The following is a 15253-nucleotide window of genomic DNA, read 5'->3' on the forward strand; positions in this document are numbered from 1 at the left end:
CCGACTTCCTGCAGACTCCTGGCCTGAGCTGCACCGACTTCCTCCAGACTCCTGTCCTGAGCTGCACCGACTTCCTCCAGACTCCTGGCCTGAGCTGCACCGACTTCCTCCAGACTTCTGGCCTGTGATGCCCCGAATTCCTTGACACTCTTAGCCAATGACTCTATGGCGTCAGGCATCCGTGCCACTACCCCCATGAGCTCCGTGTGCCTGCGCTCTGAGTCGACGGCCATTTCCTCGAGGAGGCGCACCTCCTCTGCGCTGACCGTCGCCGGACTGGAGGCCGCACTCACCCTCTGGGGAGAAGGCCGCCGAGCTTCCCCACCCCTCCCGCGTTGCTGCAGGCCGCTGGGCCCAGGAACTGGACTCCCCTCCGACCCTTCCCCCAGGCTCCCCTCCAGGGAAGACGTGTCCCCTACATCGCCATGGGTTGGCGCGGCTGAGGGTGCCACTGATGGGCCGCCTTCCTCTTCCTCCTCCTCCTCTTCCGAGGGGCTGACACTGGCAGCTTCAGGGACCTCCTCCTCACCTGGCGCCTCACCATCTGAAAGCAGGAAGGCACAAGAGTAGCTTTAGAGTGAGGACAGGGCGTCAGCGAGGGAGGCATGAGTGGTGCCATTCACCGCATTGGTCGGACAGTGGCAAAGGATGTTGATCTGATGCGCAAGTGGAACGAGAGAGGTCCAAAAGATCATGTCCTTACCATTGGTGCCCAGAACAGGGTCAGCATCTCCAGTGGCAACGGGGCCAATGACACGGACTCCCATGATGCGCTCCACGCGCTGGTCTAGGTCGGTGAGCTCCTGGTGCTGAGGCCCGCCTCCCCCGGTCGCAAGCTGGCTACGCTTGTTGTTAGCCAGCTTGGCCTGCAAGAGAAAGGATGGCCTCTAAGTACGGTGTGTAGCCCTGATCTTGTCTGCACAGCCTCCCATGGTGGAATAGCTTGGACAGTGTGTAAAGTGCAGAATGTGCAATTGATGGTCATGCCAGTCCCATAGCTGCTGGATGAGGGCTGGCCATTAGGGCTTTCAGGTCCCTTTGCCCATAACGTGAGGTGCACATGCAAGGATGAGGAGGACACTGGAAAGGGTACTCACCCTGACAATCCTAGTGAGGTCATTAAACTTCTTTCTGCATTGTACAGGAGTCCTGCCAACCACACTGTTGGATGTCACCCTGTTGGAGACATCCCTCCAGGCTTTGCGGAAGATGCTGGTCACCGGCTTCTTGCCACTGTCTGGAAACAAAATATGGCGTCTTCGCTCCACAGCGCGAACCAGCAGCCTCAGGTCAGCTTCAGTAAAGCGCTGCGCTCTTTCCCGGGCCTTCTGCATCGTCCTGGTCGCTAAATAGGTGCAGCAGCAGTGCTCAGGCCTAGCTGGAGGGCTGCAGTGTCCAGGGCGTGGCAGCCAAACAACTCGACCCTTCCCCCTTTAAGAGATGGCCGGCGCCAGCGTGTCTGCTGTCAATCAAGAAATGACCGCACCTGCGCTGCGCCCGGCCTCGGCGGTATTGCTCAGCACCGCCGGCTTAGCGCCTAAAGATAGTCGTGCATCGCCAGTTTTAGCGCTGCAGCAACCTCTTAGGGCGATGCTACTGAATATCGGCGAAGTGGCCTCGACTTTGCGCCGGGCGCAAACTTTAGCGGCCGCCCGACTTTACCGCCCCAAAAGTGGCTATACTGAATTTCTAGCCCTTAGTGCCCCGAACGGGGCTATATCGAATTTCTCCCCCTATACATCTAAAAGAAATAGAGGTCTTATTAGACATGAAACACAACAGGCACTTATAGAAAAAGAGGAAATTGTGGCTTTTAAAAACTAATGTGCTCAACAGAAAGTGTGAGCAGACTGGAAATGGTTTAAGGGTACAAGCTACTAAATGTAACTAATCTTACATAGACTTGGACTAACCAGTAAGCAAAATACTATAATAAAAACAGAAAGTGCTGGAAACACTCAGCAGGTCAGGGAGTATCTGTGAAGAGAGAACGTTCTGTTTATATTTCAGATTTCCAGCACCTTCAGTATTTTGCTTCTAGCTTTAAAGCAAAATACTGTGTTGTAGTCTGAGGTTTTGTACAGTCCTAGGGAGAGAGCTCCTCTTACCTGTCAATGTATCATACAGCAAGCCACCTGGAGGCAATAGGCAGGTGAATGAAGGCACGAGGAAAGGGATTGAAGATCTTTGACATTGATTGAGCAAACACAGGAGATGGGGGTATTTTATTGGGTCACCTGAAGAAGAGGTAATGCAGATCCCAAAATTAAAATTATGATTAAGATATGAACATGAATATACTTTAAGTATAACAGAGATTTTCGCAAGCCACATTATTTGAACTTGATTTAATTCAGAAAGAAAGACTTGCATTTATATAGCGCCTTTCACGGCCTCTGGGCATCCCAAAGCGCTTTACAGCCAATGAAGTATTTTTGAAGTGCAGTCACTGTTGTAATGTAGGAAACGCTGCAGCCAATTTGCGCACAGTAAGCTCCCACAAACAGCAATGTAATAATGGCCAGATTATCTGTTTTTTGTGATGTCGAGTGAGGGATAAATAATGGCCAGGACACCAGGGACAACTCCCCTGCTCTTCTTCGAAATAGTGTCGTGGGATCTTTGACGTCCACCTGTGAGGGCAGATGGGGCCTTGGCGTAATGTCTCATCCAAAAGACGGCACCGCCAACAATGCAGCACTCATTCAGTACTGCACTGCAGTGTCAGCCTAGATTTTGTGCTCAAGTCTCTGGAGTGGGATTAATTAAGAAACCTGAAATCAAGTCATTGGTTTCTTTCTTGTTTTGAAACTAAATGAAATCCACCAACTTTTTAAAAATTGCTCACCATTGTCTAACATAAGTTTCGAACTAAGGAGCTGGGCTAGTGGGCTGCTCTCTGGTCTCTGCCACTCACACTCTAACCAATTACTAGGAAGTCCACAAGGGACGCCTGGATGGACTATAGTGCTGAAGGGAAGAACCTTCCCTACTCAATGATTCTATCTGACTCTCCCACCCATTCATTCCTAGTTCTTAATCAGTTTTAAAAATTATATTCTCACCCTCTCCTTTCTTAGCCTCCTCAGACCACACATCATTCTTGTTCCAGTAATCAAACACTGGACTAGGTTTCTGCCATTTTTTTTTATTCGTTCCTGGGATGTGGGTGTCGCCGGCAAGGCCAGCATTTATTGCCCATCCCTAATTGCCCTCGAGAAGGTGGTGGTGAGCTGCCTTCTTGAACCGCTGCAGTCCGTGTGGTGAAGGTACTCCCACAGTGCTGTTAGGTAGGGAGTTCCAGGATTTTGACCCAGCGACGATGAAGGAATGGCGATATACTTCTAAGTCAGGATGGTGTGTGACTTGGAGGGGAACTTGCAGGTGGTGGTGTTCCCATGCGCCTGCTGCCCTTGTCCTTCTAGGTGGAAGAGGTCACGGATTTGGATTTGGGAGGTGCTGCCGAAGAAGCCTTGGCGAGTAGCTGCAGTGCATCTTGTAGATGGTACACACTGCAGCCACAGTATGCTGGTGGTGGAGGGAGTGAATGTTTGAGGTGGAGGATGGGGTGCCAATAAAACGGGCTGCTTTGTCCTGGATGGTGTCGAGCTTCTTGAGTGTTGTTGGAGCTGCACTCATCCAGGCAAGTGGAGAGTATTCCATCACACTCCTTACTTGTGCCTTGTAGATGGTGGAAAGGCTTTAAGGAGTCAGGAGGTGAGACACTCGCCACAGAATACCTAGCCTCTGACCTGCTCTTGTTGCCACAGTATTTATGTGGCTGGTCCAGTTAAGTTTCTGATCAATAGTGACCCCCAGGAGGTTGATGGTGGGAGATTTGGCGATGGTAATGCCGTTGAATGTCATGGGGAGCTGGTTAGACTCTCGTTTGTTGGAGATAGTCATTGCCTGGCACTTCTGTGGCGTGAATGTTACCTGCCACTTATCAGCCCAAGCCTGAACGTTGTCCAGGTCTTGTTGCATGCGGGCATGGACTGCTTCATTATCTGAGGAGTTGTGAATGGCATTGAACACTGTGCAGTCATCAGCAAACATCCCCATTTCTGACCTTATGTTGGAGGGAAGGTCATTGATGAAGCAGCTAAAGATGGTTGCTCTACTTTTCGATTACTCACCTTTAGAAGGTATGGAAAGACGGACTGGGTTGTTGCACTCTCATTTTCCTTTCCTCCCTATAATGAAGCACTCCCTTCCCTTCAGTGCCTTCGACTTTTTTTTCCAACTTTCTCCTCTTTCCTCAAGGCGCTGATCCAATCTTGATCGTGCCCTCAGCTGACATCTATTTGGGCAGGTTTCAGCAGGAGTTTCAACAGAAACCCAATTTGCTTTTTCCCCTCCCTAGTTGATGACTCTGTGGCCCATTGTACTGTTGCTGCTGCTGTCCCAGCTGGCACCAACTAACTCAGCACAGACCAGGGATCTAACCTGGGACATTCTCAATATCACATCACCCCATGCATTTATCCACTAAGGCACGGGGAGAATCTTTCCACTCCAACAGCCTTACTGAAATTCATTGCATGGAACACTGAAACCCTATGTCCCACAATATGGCAGAGTAGAATGAATCCAACGTTCATTTTCTTCTCATTTTCTTTTTTGATGCATACTTCTTTGCTTTTTGCCTTTTGAATTCATACTTGGTGCTATAATCTGGCCACTCTCATAAAGTAACGGTCACGCTGGATGCTGATAAGAGGGCTGTGCTGTATTTGACGTTCTATGTGCTAGCCACCCTTTCATCGGTACCTGGCGCCACTGGTTTATCCTCTGCAATGATCTGCTGTAGACGACCGAGAAGCTGTGAAGCCAGCTGACAGGGATCCTGAAGCAAGACTCCTTTGGACAAGTGAATAGCTTCGCTCAGTATGTTCAAGTCACCAACCTTCCTGTTTAGAAAATATAAAATGGTGTTTAAACTGCCTCCCTTTCTCCTTATTGCATTGACATTGCGCAGAAGTACTTTCCAGAAAACAGTGCATATATTGTGAAAGTTTAAAAAAAAAATCAGTCATTCACACAGTATTGAGATGTAAGGTCATCTACTAGAAGACTCTAGTCACCAATCAGATTGAAGCAAAGAGTTAAGTGATTAGATGCGACAGTCAGGAAGACTGAAAATAGCCTGAAGACAGGGCTGCAGGGTAAACATGGACAAACGATAGGGATTATTGAAAAGCACTGTTGAAAGTGAATTCACTCTATAATTACAAAAAAAATTGAGGAAGAGAATAACAAAATGTGTTGATTGTTGCAATATTCCTCTCTTAATTTTATTGCCTTCAACTCAAGTTATTTGCTTACATCATCTATACCTCTCAGCATTCTAAAGACCTTGATTTGACTACAGAGTTAAATTGATTATAACAGGAAGCTGCCAGCTCAATGCTGCCACACATTGGTAAACAAGCAGATTATATCAAGCGTTTGTTCTTACAGTTCCCCACATGGCAAGCTACAGATTTCAGTCCACCCATCTGGAGAGGCAGGAAGCACAGACATGGCGCATCGCCAGAGAGAGAAATGGAACAGAGGATGGGTCTACCCACACATGCCTCTCCTTGCCAATCGAGTGTCATTGGCAGAGGCCTGGGAGGAGGTTGCATGTGGTTTTCCAGATCTGGATGCTAGGACACATAAAGGGATCTAACAGAGGCAGAAATCAGTCACAAAATAAGAGAGATGAAACAAGATTCTAACACAGTTCAATAAGGATGAAAAGCATAAAGAAGGTTACTCCTGATCTGCAGTGACAGGTAATCATAAAGCTTTCTTTCTCCTTGGGAACAAGAGAAATGGCCGATATTCTCCTCCCTAAGAGAGAGGTGCCAAGATTAATTGTAGAGTCCCTACTGTTTCCCTAACTGAGAATAACAAACTCAGCACAGATCACTGATCAAACTTGGGACTTTCTTGGTCTGGACTGTTGAGCTACTCATTGCCTTAACCAATAGAGCCACCGGGGAGCCATAAAGCCTTTTTCAAAAGATGACGCCTAGCGAAATTAGGTGAAACGCTAAGCACTGAAAAGTATTTAGATTACTAAGCCAAATTGTAATAGATTAGAACTATGCTTGCACTTAACCCATAATGCAATTTGTTCTTTGGTGATTATTGCAAATTCCTCAGCCAAAGAACACAATAATTAACTGAAGTAAACTAACCAGCTGCCGTTAGTAACACCTAATATTCTGAATTATGCTATACATTCCAGAACATAATTAAAACTCTATGCTTTAAATTTGAATGTTCTTTCAATTGTGCCAAAAAACCATCGGAATTTGTTTGTGACATCCCACAAGTTATGAGTTTTCCCACTTCAGGAGCCACTGCTGTAATTAAGGAAATAGTTCTTTCATCTATTATTGCAAGCTTCAGAGGATTAATTCTTGCACAGCTACAGCTGAGTGCTGTTTATAAAATTTAAAGTCGTACAGCAGAAACAATTTGTTTTGCTCAGAAGATTGGTGCCAAGCACACTGTTCAGGAGGACTGAAGCTCTGTGCTTTCGCTTGCAGAAATACAGACTTGTATTCCACCCAAAGAGAACATGATTTTCCTCCGATAACATTTACAAGTTAAACATTTACAGAGTTCTGACGAAGGGTCATCGACCTGAAACGTTAACTCTGTTTCTCTCGCCACAGATGCTGCCAGACCTGCTGAGTATTTCCAGCATTTTCTGTTTTTATTATATATTTATAGTGTCAGCTGTAGCTCAATGGGTAGCACTTTTGCCTTGGAGTCAGAAGGTTGTGGGTTCAAGTCTCACTCCAGAGACTTCAGCACAAAAATCTAGGCTGACACTCCAGTGCAGTGCTGAGGGAGTGCTGCACAGTCAGAGGTGCTGTCTTTAGGATGGTCCTGTCTGCTCTCTCAGGTGGATGTAAAAGATCCTATGGCACTATTTCTAAGAAACAGCAGGGGGGTTATCACCGGTGTCCTGGCCAATTTTTATCCCTCAACCATTAGCTGTAAAGCGATTTAGGACACCCTGACGTCATGAAAGGCTTTCTTTCGTTCTTTCAATTAAATGAATTCCAATTGTAACAAATTAGCTCAAAACATCCCCAAATTCATCATTTAGTTTGTTCATTTTAGCTCCGGAGAGAAACATTTTCCTGACCCAGGAGGTACTTGCGATAGGTCTATAAACGGCTGCTGTATTTGCAAGATCCTGCAAATCCATTGGCAGGATAGGCGCACCAACATCAGTGTTCTTGCTCAGGCCAACATCCCCAGCATCGAAGCTTTGACCACGCTCAATCAGCTCCGATGGACAGGTCACATTGTCCGCAAGCCCAATACGAGACTCCCAAAACAAGCGCTCTACTCGGAGCTCCGGCACGGCAAGAGAGCCCCAGGTGGGCAGAGGAAATGCTTCAAGGGCACCCTCAAAGCCTCCTTGAAAAAGTGTAATATCCCCACCGACACCTGGGAATCCCTGGCCCAAGACCGCACAAAGTGGAGGAGAAGCATCCGGGAAGGCGCCGAACACCTCGAGTCTCTTTGCCGGGAGCAAGCGGAAGCCAAGCGCAGGCAGCGCAAGGAGCGCACGTCAACCCAAGCACCCCACCCACCCGCCCCTTCAACCACCGTCTGCCCCACCTGTGACAGAGACTGTAGGTCCCGCATTGGACTCATCAGTCACCTGAGAACTCATTTTTATGTGGAAGCAAGTCATCCTCGGTTCCATGGGACTGCCTAAGAAGAAGGATTTATATTGTATCCATGCCAGTGGCATTGGCCTGGGACTCACGGATATCTTACAGCCAATTCCAAACCGAAAGTAAACGTGCCAGGATTCTCTAAAAGCTGGCAGCCAGCAAGACCCAGATAGGTAGTTATAGATATACAAATAGGTCTTTCCAGCCATTAACCTTAGTGATACGGGTATGGTAGCATAGTGGTTAGGGTACTGGGCTAGTAATCTGCTTATTAATCCTGGACTAATGATCTGGAGACATGAGATTAAATCCCACCATAGCAGCTGGGGAACTTAAATTCATGTTAATTAAAATAAATCTGGAATAGAAAGCTAGAATCAGTAATGGCGACCATGAAATTACTGGATTATTGTAAAAACCCATCTGGTTCACTGATGTCCTTTAGGGGAGGAAATCTGCCATCCTCACCCGGTCTGGCCTGTACGTGACACCAGACCCACAGAAACTGTGGTTGACTCTTAACTGTCCTCTGAAATGGCCTAGCAAGCCATTCAGTTGTGTAAGGATCACCACCACGATGGGCAATAAATGCTGGCCTTGCCTGCAACGCCCACATCCTGGGAATGAATAATAAGAAGCTGGCTTGTTGGGAGCCAGTGCAGATCTCATAAAGCAGCTTTTAGAAACATAAAGGGCTCGAATTTCCAAGCCGCGGGAGTGGTGGGAAAATTGCAGAATCGGGGGGCACGAACCCAACCCGCCTCCGTGCCAATGTCCCAGGAGGTGGGTATCCGACCTGTGCTGGGAGCCGCCTCCCCGAGGCAGGAAGGGGATTAGTGCCAATTAACTGCCTGTTAACAGGCAGCTTTTGGCCTAATCCCTATTTTTAGCCCTGAAGTGTGGGCTTCCCGACGGCTCCGAACCACGCCAAGTTAGCGAGGAGGACCGTCGGTCTGAAGGGGTTGGAGGGGTCGAGATGTCCGTTGTGCAGGTGAGTGATGGGTGCATGTGTGCAGAGGTAAGTGTGTGAGGTAAGTGTAAAGTGTTTTAATAAGTTTTACTTACCTTTACTTTCTCCTGCAGGCTTCCTTCCTTCAGTTCTCGGGAGTCCCTGAGCTCACCGGCACAGAAAGCAGAATGGCCGCTGAAATGTCAAAAGCTGCAGCCTCTGCTTTCTGGCCTGGAGAGATCTCTAACTGAGTCTGAGTAGAAGGACTCAAGTTAGAAGACAGATTGTCAGTGTTTGACAGCTTCACAGAGCTGTCAAACGCTGATTTTTCATCTGTCAAAAGCTCTTGACAGATGAAATGTCAATCACTGACATCACCAGTAACCAGGTGTCCCTTAATTGGCCTGCTGAGCCCGCTGGGCGGGCTTAACAAGGTCAATCAAGGGAAAATAGCGTGGGTTGGCCACAAGTCGATGGAGGCGGGACTGTAACCCAAAAAGTGGGAGTCCCGCCTCCATCACGTCCCCATTGACAAATTCCAGCCCAAAATGTGAGTATTTTGAATGTGGGCTCAAAAAAGAGGGGTTAAATACTAGATCATGGTGATTTCAGCTGAGAGAGGTGGGAATTGTTAAGCAGACAATTCAAAGCAAGCAGGAAAAAGGGATGGAGTCCTATTGATCCTAAAACCAAGGGACCAAAATTCCTATCTTCACAACTTTTAGTGAGTGAAAAATAATATTCTACTCCATGTGTTGAGTTAAAGTCAAACTGAGCAACTGATTTTGTTGTTGGACACAAAGAACAATTAGTATTAAACAGATGGGGAGGAAGTCAAATTACATATTGAACAAATGTTTTATCTTGGCATATTCAGTGTGGGTGTAAGAAGCTTTCAATTTTCTGGCTTAAGTGTAGAAAATCTATTCTGAATACTGTTCAGTCTCCTTAGAATAAGATTCTGACTTTAGGCTCACTTTGTGAGGTGCTGCAGTAGTGCAGGGGTGGCAGTACCAACATGTCACGCCACGGATTGATGCAACTGCCTCATGTCAGCTTGGCTCACTCATGTCACTGTGACAGTTGATGGTATCACTCCAAAGGAACATAGGAACAGGAGGAGGCCATTCAGCCCCTCGAGCCTGTTCTGCAATTCAATGAGATCATGGCTGATCTGCGACCTAACTCCATACACTCGCCTTTGGCCCATATCCCTTAATACCTCTGGTTAACAAAATGCTATCAATATCAGAATTAAAATTAACAATTGGATCCAGCATCAATTGTCATTTGCAGAAGAGAGTTCCAAACTTCTACCACCCTTTGTGTGTAGAAGTGTTTCCTAATTTCACTCCTGAAAGGTCTGGCTCTAATTTTTAGACTATGCCTCCTAGTCCTAGAATCCCCCAACCAGTGAAAATAGTTTCTCTCTATCTACCCTATCTGTTCCCCTTAATATCCTGAAAACTTCGATCAGATCACCTCTTAACCTTCTAAATTCTAGGGAATACAACCCTAATTTGTGTAATCTCTCCTCGTAATTTAACCCTTGATGTCCGGGTGAGTCATAAGGTTATGATTCAATCCCAACTGCAGCATATAACCTAGGCTGACATTTCAGTGTTGTACTGAAGGAGTGCTGCATTGTCAGAGGTGCCCTCATATCACATAGCTGGAGTTCATTCTCACTGAGAACAGGAACCACCCATCCAAATAGAAGAAGAAATACACTGTGCTCAGGACATAGAAACATAGAAGATAGCAAGACATTTACCACCAGTAACAAAATCCAGCCAAATGTACACTTGTCTAGTTATTACATACAGCCCACTATATAATGTTTAAAACTTGATACTGCAGGCCTTCCCAATGGCTCTTTGAGTTTATCCATTGAGTAGCTAAACCATAGAGAACAAGAAGGTCGTGGTTTATATATCCAGTCTGTGCTAAGTTTGGTGATTATATTAAGAACCGTGATAGAAATGCTCCAATTGGCCTCAATGCTTTGGATTTGGGAAGGGAAAATTCAGTCAGCATTTCACCTCCGGATCAATATCCAGCAGCCACTGTTGGAAGTACAAGTGTGAACATTGGGTAAAGAAAGGATTGGGCTCAGCTATGTGTTTAAACAGTCTGCTGACACTCACTGTCTAGGCCTACACATGAGTAGCAGGCACTTATGCAAGGCAATGGAGGGCAACCAACATCATGTGACTGTACCACAGTAAGGAGTCGAGGCATTCTGGTGAGTATGGAAGGGAAGGAAATTGTTGGGAGGAAAAAAACACTCAGTACTGCAGCTATAAATAAACACTCCTTACATGTCCACTCAGGCATGAACAAATGACATAAGGGATGAAAAAACACCACATTCAACCACGTGGATGTAAGTTATCACATGGGTACAATAATTGATAACTTTAGACAAATATTTGGCTACCTAAGCAATACTATTGAGATTTTCTGTTGTTTGGCAACAATATAGACGCCACAATACAAGAAAAATCAAAAGGTGTTGGGACAAAATATGTACGCTAACTTTCTTTGAGATGCACAGCCAGCAGATACTTGCAGCAAGTACTTGCCGACTCCCATCCAGAAGGCTGAGTTTGAATCTGAACCGTGACCAGTGTTTAGAACTGGGCTGTTTCTGTTGTCCTTCTCAGCTCAGTTGTGATCAGTTTTAACCCTAAAAAAGCACTTCCAATCAGAATTAAGTAGCGCTTCACTCCAGTGGGACATTGTAAATTCTGGTTTCCAGAGACGTGCCTATTTATAAAAAATTAGTAAAGTTGCCACATAATGGAAATTACATTTTATGTCCCCTGCGAGAACCCGTAACATTTGATATCGGTTATGTTTGAGGTCCACTCTTCTTGAACGGAACTCATCCTCTTACCTCTCCAGTAGCATTGTTGCTTTCAAGTCTTCTTCCACACTGACAATAGACAAACCCCGTGCTTTGTGTAACAAAAACTCAAAATTAAAAAGGCAGTCAGTTATCAGGGTCAACACCTGATTCGACCTCAGCAGGTGATAAGGAATTCCATTCAGTTTCCGCAAATTGAACACATAGTTCACTTCAGAATCCTTTTTGAACACCCAGGCCAGAGGTTGACTGTTGAGCTCCTCTTGGTCACAGTTGTTCGACTTTCCTGAGAGAATAGTTGATTTCTCCAAAAAATAGTTTGCTATAGTCATGTGTAAAGAAAGTTGATCATCTTTGGATGTTAGGTACCTCTTGAAACAGTTAAGTTTCAGTGCTGAATGAGCCCAGTTAAATGTATAAGTGTCGTCTGTCCTCCGCTCTACTATGTGGATTTTCAAGTCTCTTTGAAGTTTAATCCAGATCACCAGAGGAACCGTAGAAAGAGAAACATTTTGGAACTGTTGGATCTCCTGCATGACCATCTGGTCCAAAGATAGAAGGTCAGTCATTTCATCAAGTGTGATACCATTTCTTGACAATGTCAGTAAGCCTGCAACTTTCTTCACAAGCTCTTCTCCATGTTCTTGCTCCAATCTGCTGAGAATCGCTGAATACAACTGATGTAGACTTTGTGGCAGAAATATGTCTGAGGCTGGGATGGAGGATTGCCAGTTGAGGGACTCTCTGTATGCACACTGGAGATAGAGAGGGATAGGACAGGCAGAGCAGGCTTCCAGCAGTAAATGCCACTGGTCAGCTGTTAGTTTTCGATGGTCTTTTTCTAACCAATGGCTGATTATTTTCTCTATTTCCATGGAACTGAATGGTGGGATATGAAGAATGTTCCCATCTTCCTTCAACTTCTGTTTAAAGAGTTGAGAGTTTATTAAAAATCTGCTTCATTCACTTCTTAAATCAATACAAGAACCTCTGGTAAAAAAAACTAACCATTTAACCTTAATTTGTGTAATCAATGACATGATGCATTGGAGTATTAAGACAAAGTGGTAGGATAAGTTCTAAATCTCAGGCATACAAGCATGGAGGGTGCTGAGCAGAGGTTAGTGGGGAAAAACTCGGTTGGTTAGCGCCTCCCGTTAGCGACTCCGGGGGCTCTAACGGGGCGCTAGGAACGTAGCACCCGAGCGCGGCGATTTTAGCGCCGCTCGTGAAATTGACCGGTCATTTTGCAGCGGCGCTAAACACTACCGCCACAGTCTCCTGCGTCTGCAGATCATGACGTCAGTCAAGCGTGCAACGCCCCGGTAGCGCCCTGGACCAGATATTGAGTCACACCCCCTGCCTTAGCGCCTGCCGCTAGGAACAACAGGTAGAGGGGAATGTTTTCAAGTCGGGAAGGGGCTGGGGAGCACTATTTAAAGGTGGGCACTTCCTGCCTTTTCTTGTCGGCAAAATTTTTGGTTTTAATGCTGTCCTAAGGAGTTTTGGTCCTTAGGACCACTTTTGAGGTTCCTAAGCACCGAGCTCTTTTCCTGGGCCTATCCATTAGTGCTTCCAACACAATTGTTTTAGAGATCTCTCCAGGCTGAGATTCAAGGCTGCAATGACCAGGGTGCGGCTGGCCAGCAAGATGGCCCCTCCCCCTTTAAGAACTGGACTGCGCCAATCTGTCTGGCCTCCATGGTAATTGGCATCGCCTGAGTTTCGGTAGCGTTCTGAGGTAGCGCCTCACTCCCCGACATTTAAGAGAGGTGTGTAGCGCCTGATTTAGCGCTCAAATCACCTCCAGGGGCGATAGAGGTGAATTTTGCAGTCGGAGGCAATAATTAGCGCCAGGCGCTAAACTTTGCACCCAGCCAATATTAGCGCCCCAAAATGGGAAATACCCAATTTTTCCCCCATAAAATATAATTAAAGAAATTCTACAAGATGGCTTCAAGATGACATATCCAGTGATGGAAGTTCGGAACTAAGTCAATCCTTCGTTGTGAACTTAATAATCCAATATCGTGCAATACTGCAGGCCTGTTATTGATTGACCAGCTGGGGTGGGGTGCTGCAGGGTTCATCGTTCTGCTCACTTGGCTCTAGAAAACCCTGCAAGCCAATGCCCTGATGGCTTACCGTTAAGCTGTGCAGGTCTAGCTGGTTAAACTCTAGCAGTACTCCAGCACACAATTTGCGTTGCCAACCTGTGTCTAAGCTCTCTGGAGTTAGGCAAGTGTGAGGTGGGGGGTGTCCATGTGGAGAGAGAGTATCATGTCAGGCATACAGAAATTTTACATGTATAGATTTCTCAGTAACTTGCAGACTCTCAAACATGATGGGGTTGTTTCTGTTCGAATCAGACATTCAGCTTACCAAAACAATGTGAAAGAACAGATATTGGAATTTCTGCAATTCTGACCTTTTCATTGTTTACTACCAAAGCCCTGAAAATGATTAAGGTATCTCCATTTAGAAACATAGAAAAATAGGAGCAGGAGTAGGCCATTCAGCCCTGCGAGCCTGCTCCGCCATTCAATATGATCATGGCTGATCCTCTATATCAATACCATATTCCTGCTCTCTCCCCATACCCCTTGATGCCTTTTGTGTCTAGAAATCTATCTATCTCCTTCTTAAATATATTCAGTGGCTTGGCCTCCACAGCCTTCTGTGGTAGAAAATTCCATAGGTTCACCACCCTCTGAGTGAAGAAATTTCTCCTCCTCTCAGTCGTAAATGTCCTACCCCGTATCCTGAGACTGTGACCCCTCGCTCTAGACACCCCAGCCAGGGGAAACATCCTTCCTGCATCCAGTCTGTCTAGCCCTGTCAGAATTTTATACGTTTCAATGAGATCCCCTCTCATTCTTCTAAACTCTATTGAATACAGGCCTAGTCGACCCAATCTCTCCTCATATGACAGTCCTGCCATCCCAGGAATCAGTCTGGTGAACCTTCGCTGCACTCCCTCTATGGCAAGTATATCCTTTCTTAGGTAAGGAGATCAAAACTGCACACAGTACTCCAGGTGACCAGACAAATAGAGCCAGTAATGCTGGAAGATGTGTGTCATGAAGAGGACACCTACAACTGATCACAGCATTCAGAAAAATGCTTCTGACCAATTACCAGGCAACTACTGGTGCACAGTACAACCCTTCGTGACAAGGACTTAGCACCCCAGGATTAAAATCTCCGATGCCTCGAAATGCAAGTGAAGGGTACCTGCACAAGGCAACACGCCTGTCACTTTCCCTGCAGAAATTGATCATTAAAAAGCCATGGACAGGTACAAAAAATAATTTAAAAGACTAATGTAATGCTGGCCTTTATATCTAGAGGACTAGAATACAAGGGGTTAGAAGTCATGCTGCAGCTGTACAAAGCCCTGATTAGACCACATCTAGAATATGGTGTTCAATTCTGGGCACCACACATTAGAAAGGATATATTGGCCTTGGAGGGAGTGCAGCGTATATTTACTCGAATGATACCTGGACTCCAAGGGTTAAATTACGAGGAGAGATTACACAAACTAGGGTTATATTCCCTGGAACTTAGAAGGTTAAGAGGTGATTTGGTCGAAGTTGTCAAGATATTATGGGTAACTGATAGGATAGATAGAGAGAAACTATTTCTGCTGGCTGGGGAATCTGGAACTCGGAGACAGAGCCTAAAAATTAGAGCCAGGCCTTTCAGGAGTTAAGTTAGGAAACACTTCTACACACAAAGGGTGGT

At 46.0% G+C, this 15253-nt stretch overlaps 1 protein-coding gene across 5 annotated transcripts in view; it reads right to left on the reverse strand.

The window, feature by feature from the left end:
* LOC147124055 (NACHT and WD repeat domain-containing protein 2) overlaps positions 1-15253 on the reverse strand; it is a 143224-nt gene that overhangs the window by 76827 nt on the left and 51144 nt on the right. For all 5 annotated transcript variants that reach the window (XM_085979786.1, XM_085979779.1, XM_085979794.1 and 2 more), the window contains exons 16-18: positions 11537-12429; positions 4771-4910; positions 2109-2237 (exon numbers count right to left, since the gene is read on the reverse strand). In XM_085979786.1, the coding sequence (XP_085835912.1) occupies positions 2109-2237; positions 4771-4910; positions 11537-12429 (1162 nt within the window). The remainder of the gene's footprint in view (positions 1-2108; positions 2238-4770; positions 4911-11536; positions 12430-15253) is intronic.

Source organism: Somniosus microcephalus, chromosome 1 (genome assembly GCF_052327205.1).
Source record: "Somniosus microcephalus isolate GS21.2 chromosome 1, FLI_Smic_1.0, whole genome shotgun sequence".
NCBI classification, from domain to species: Eukaryota; Metazoa; Chordata; class Chondrichthyes; order Squaliformes; family Somniosidae; genus Somniosus; species Somniosus microcephalus.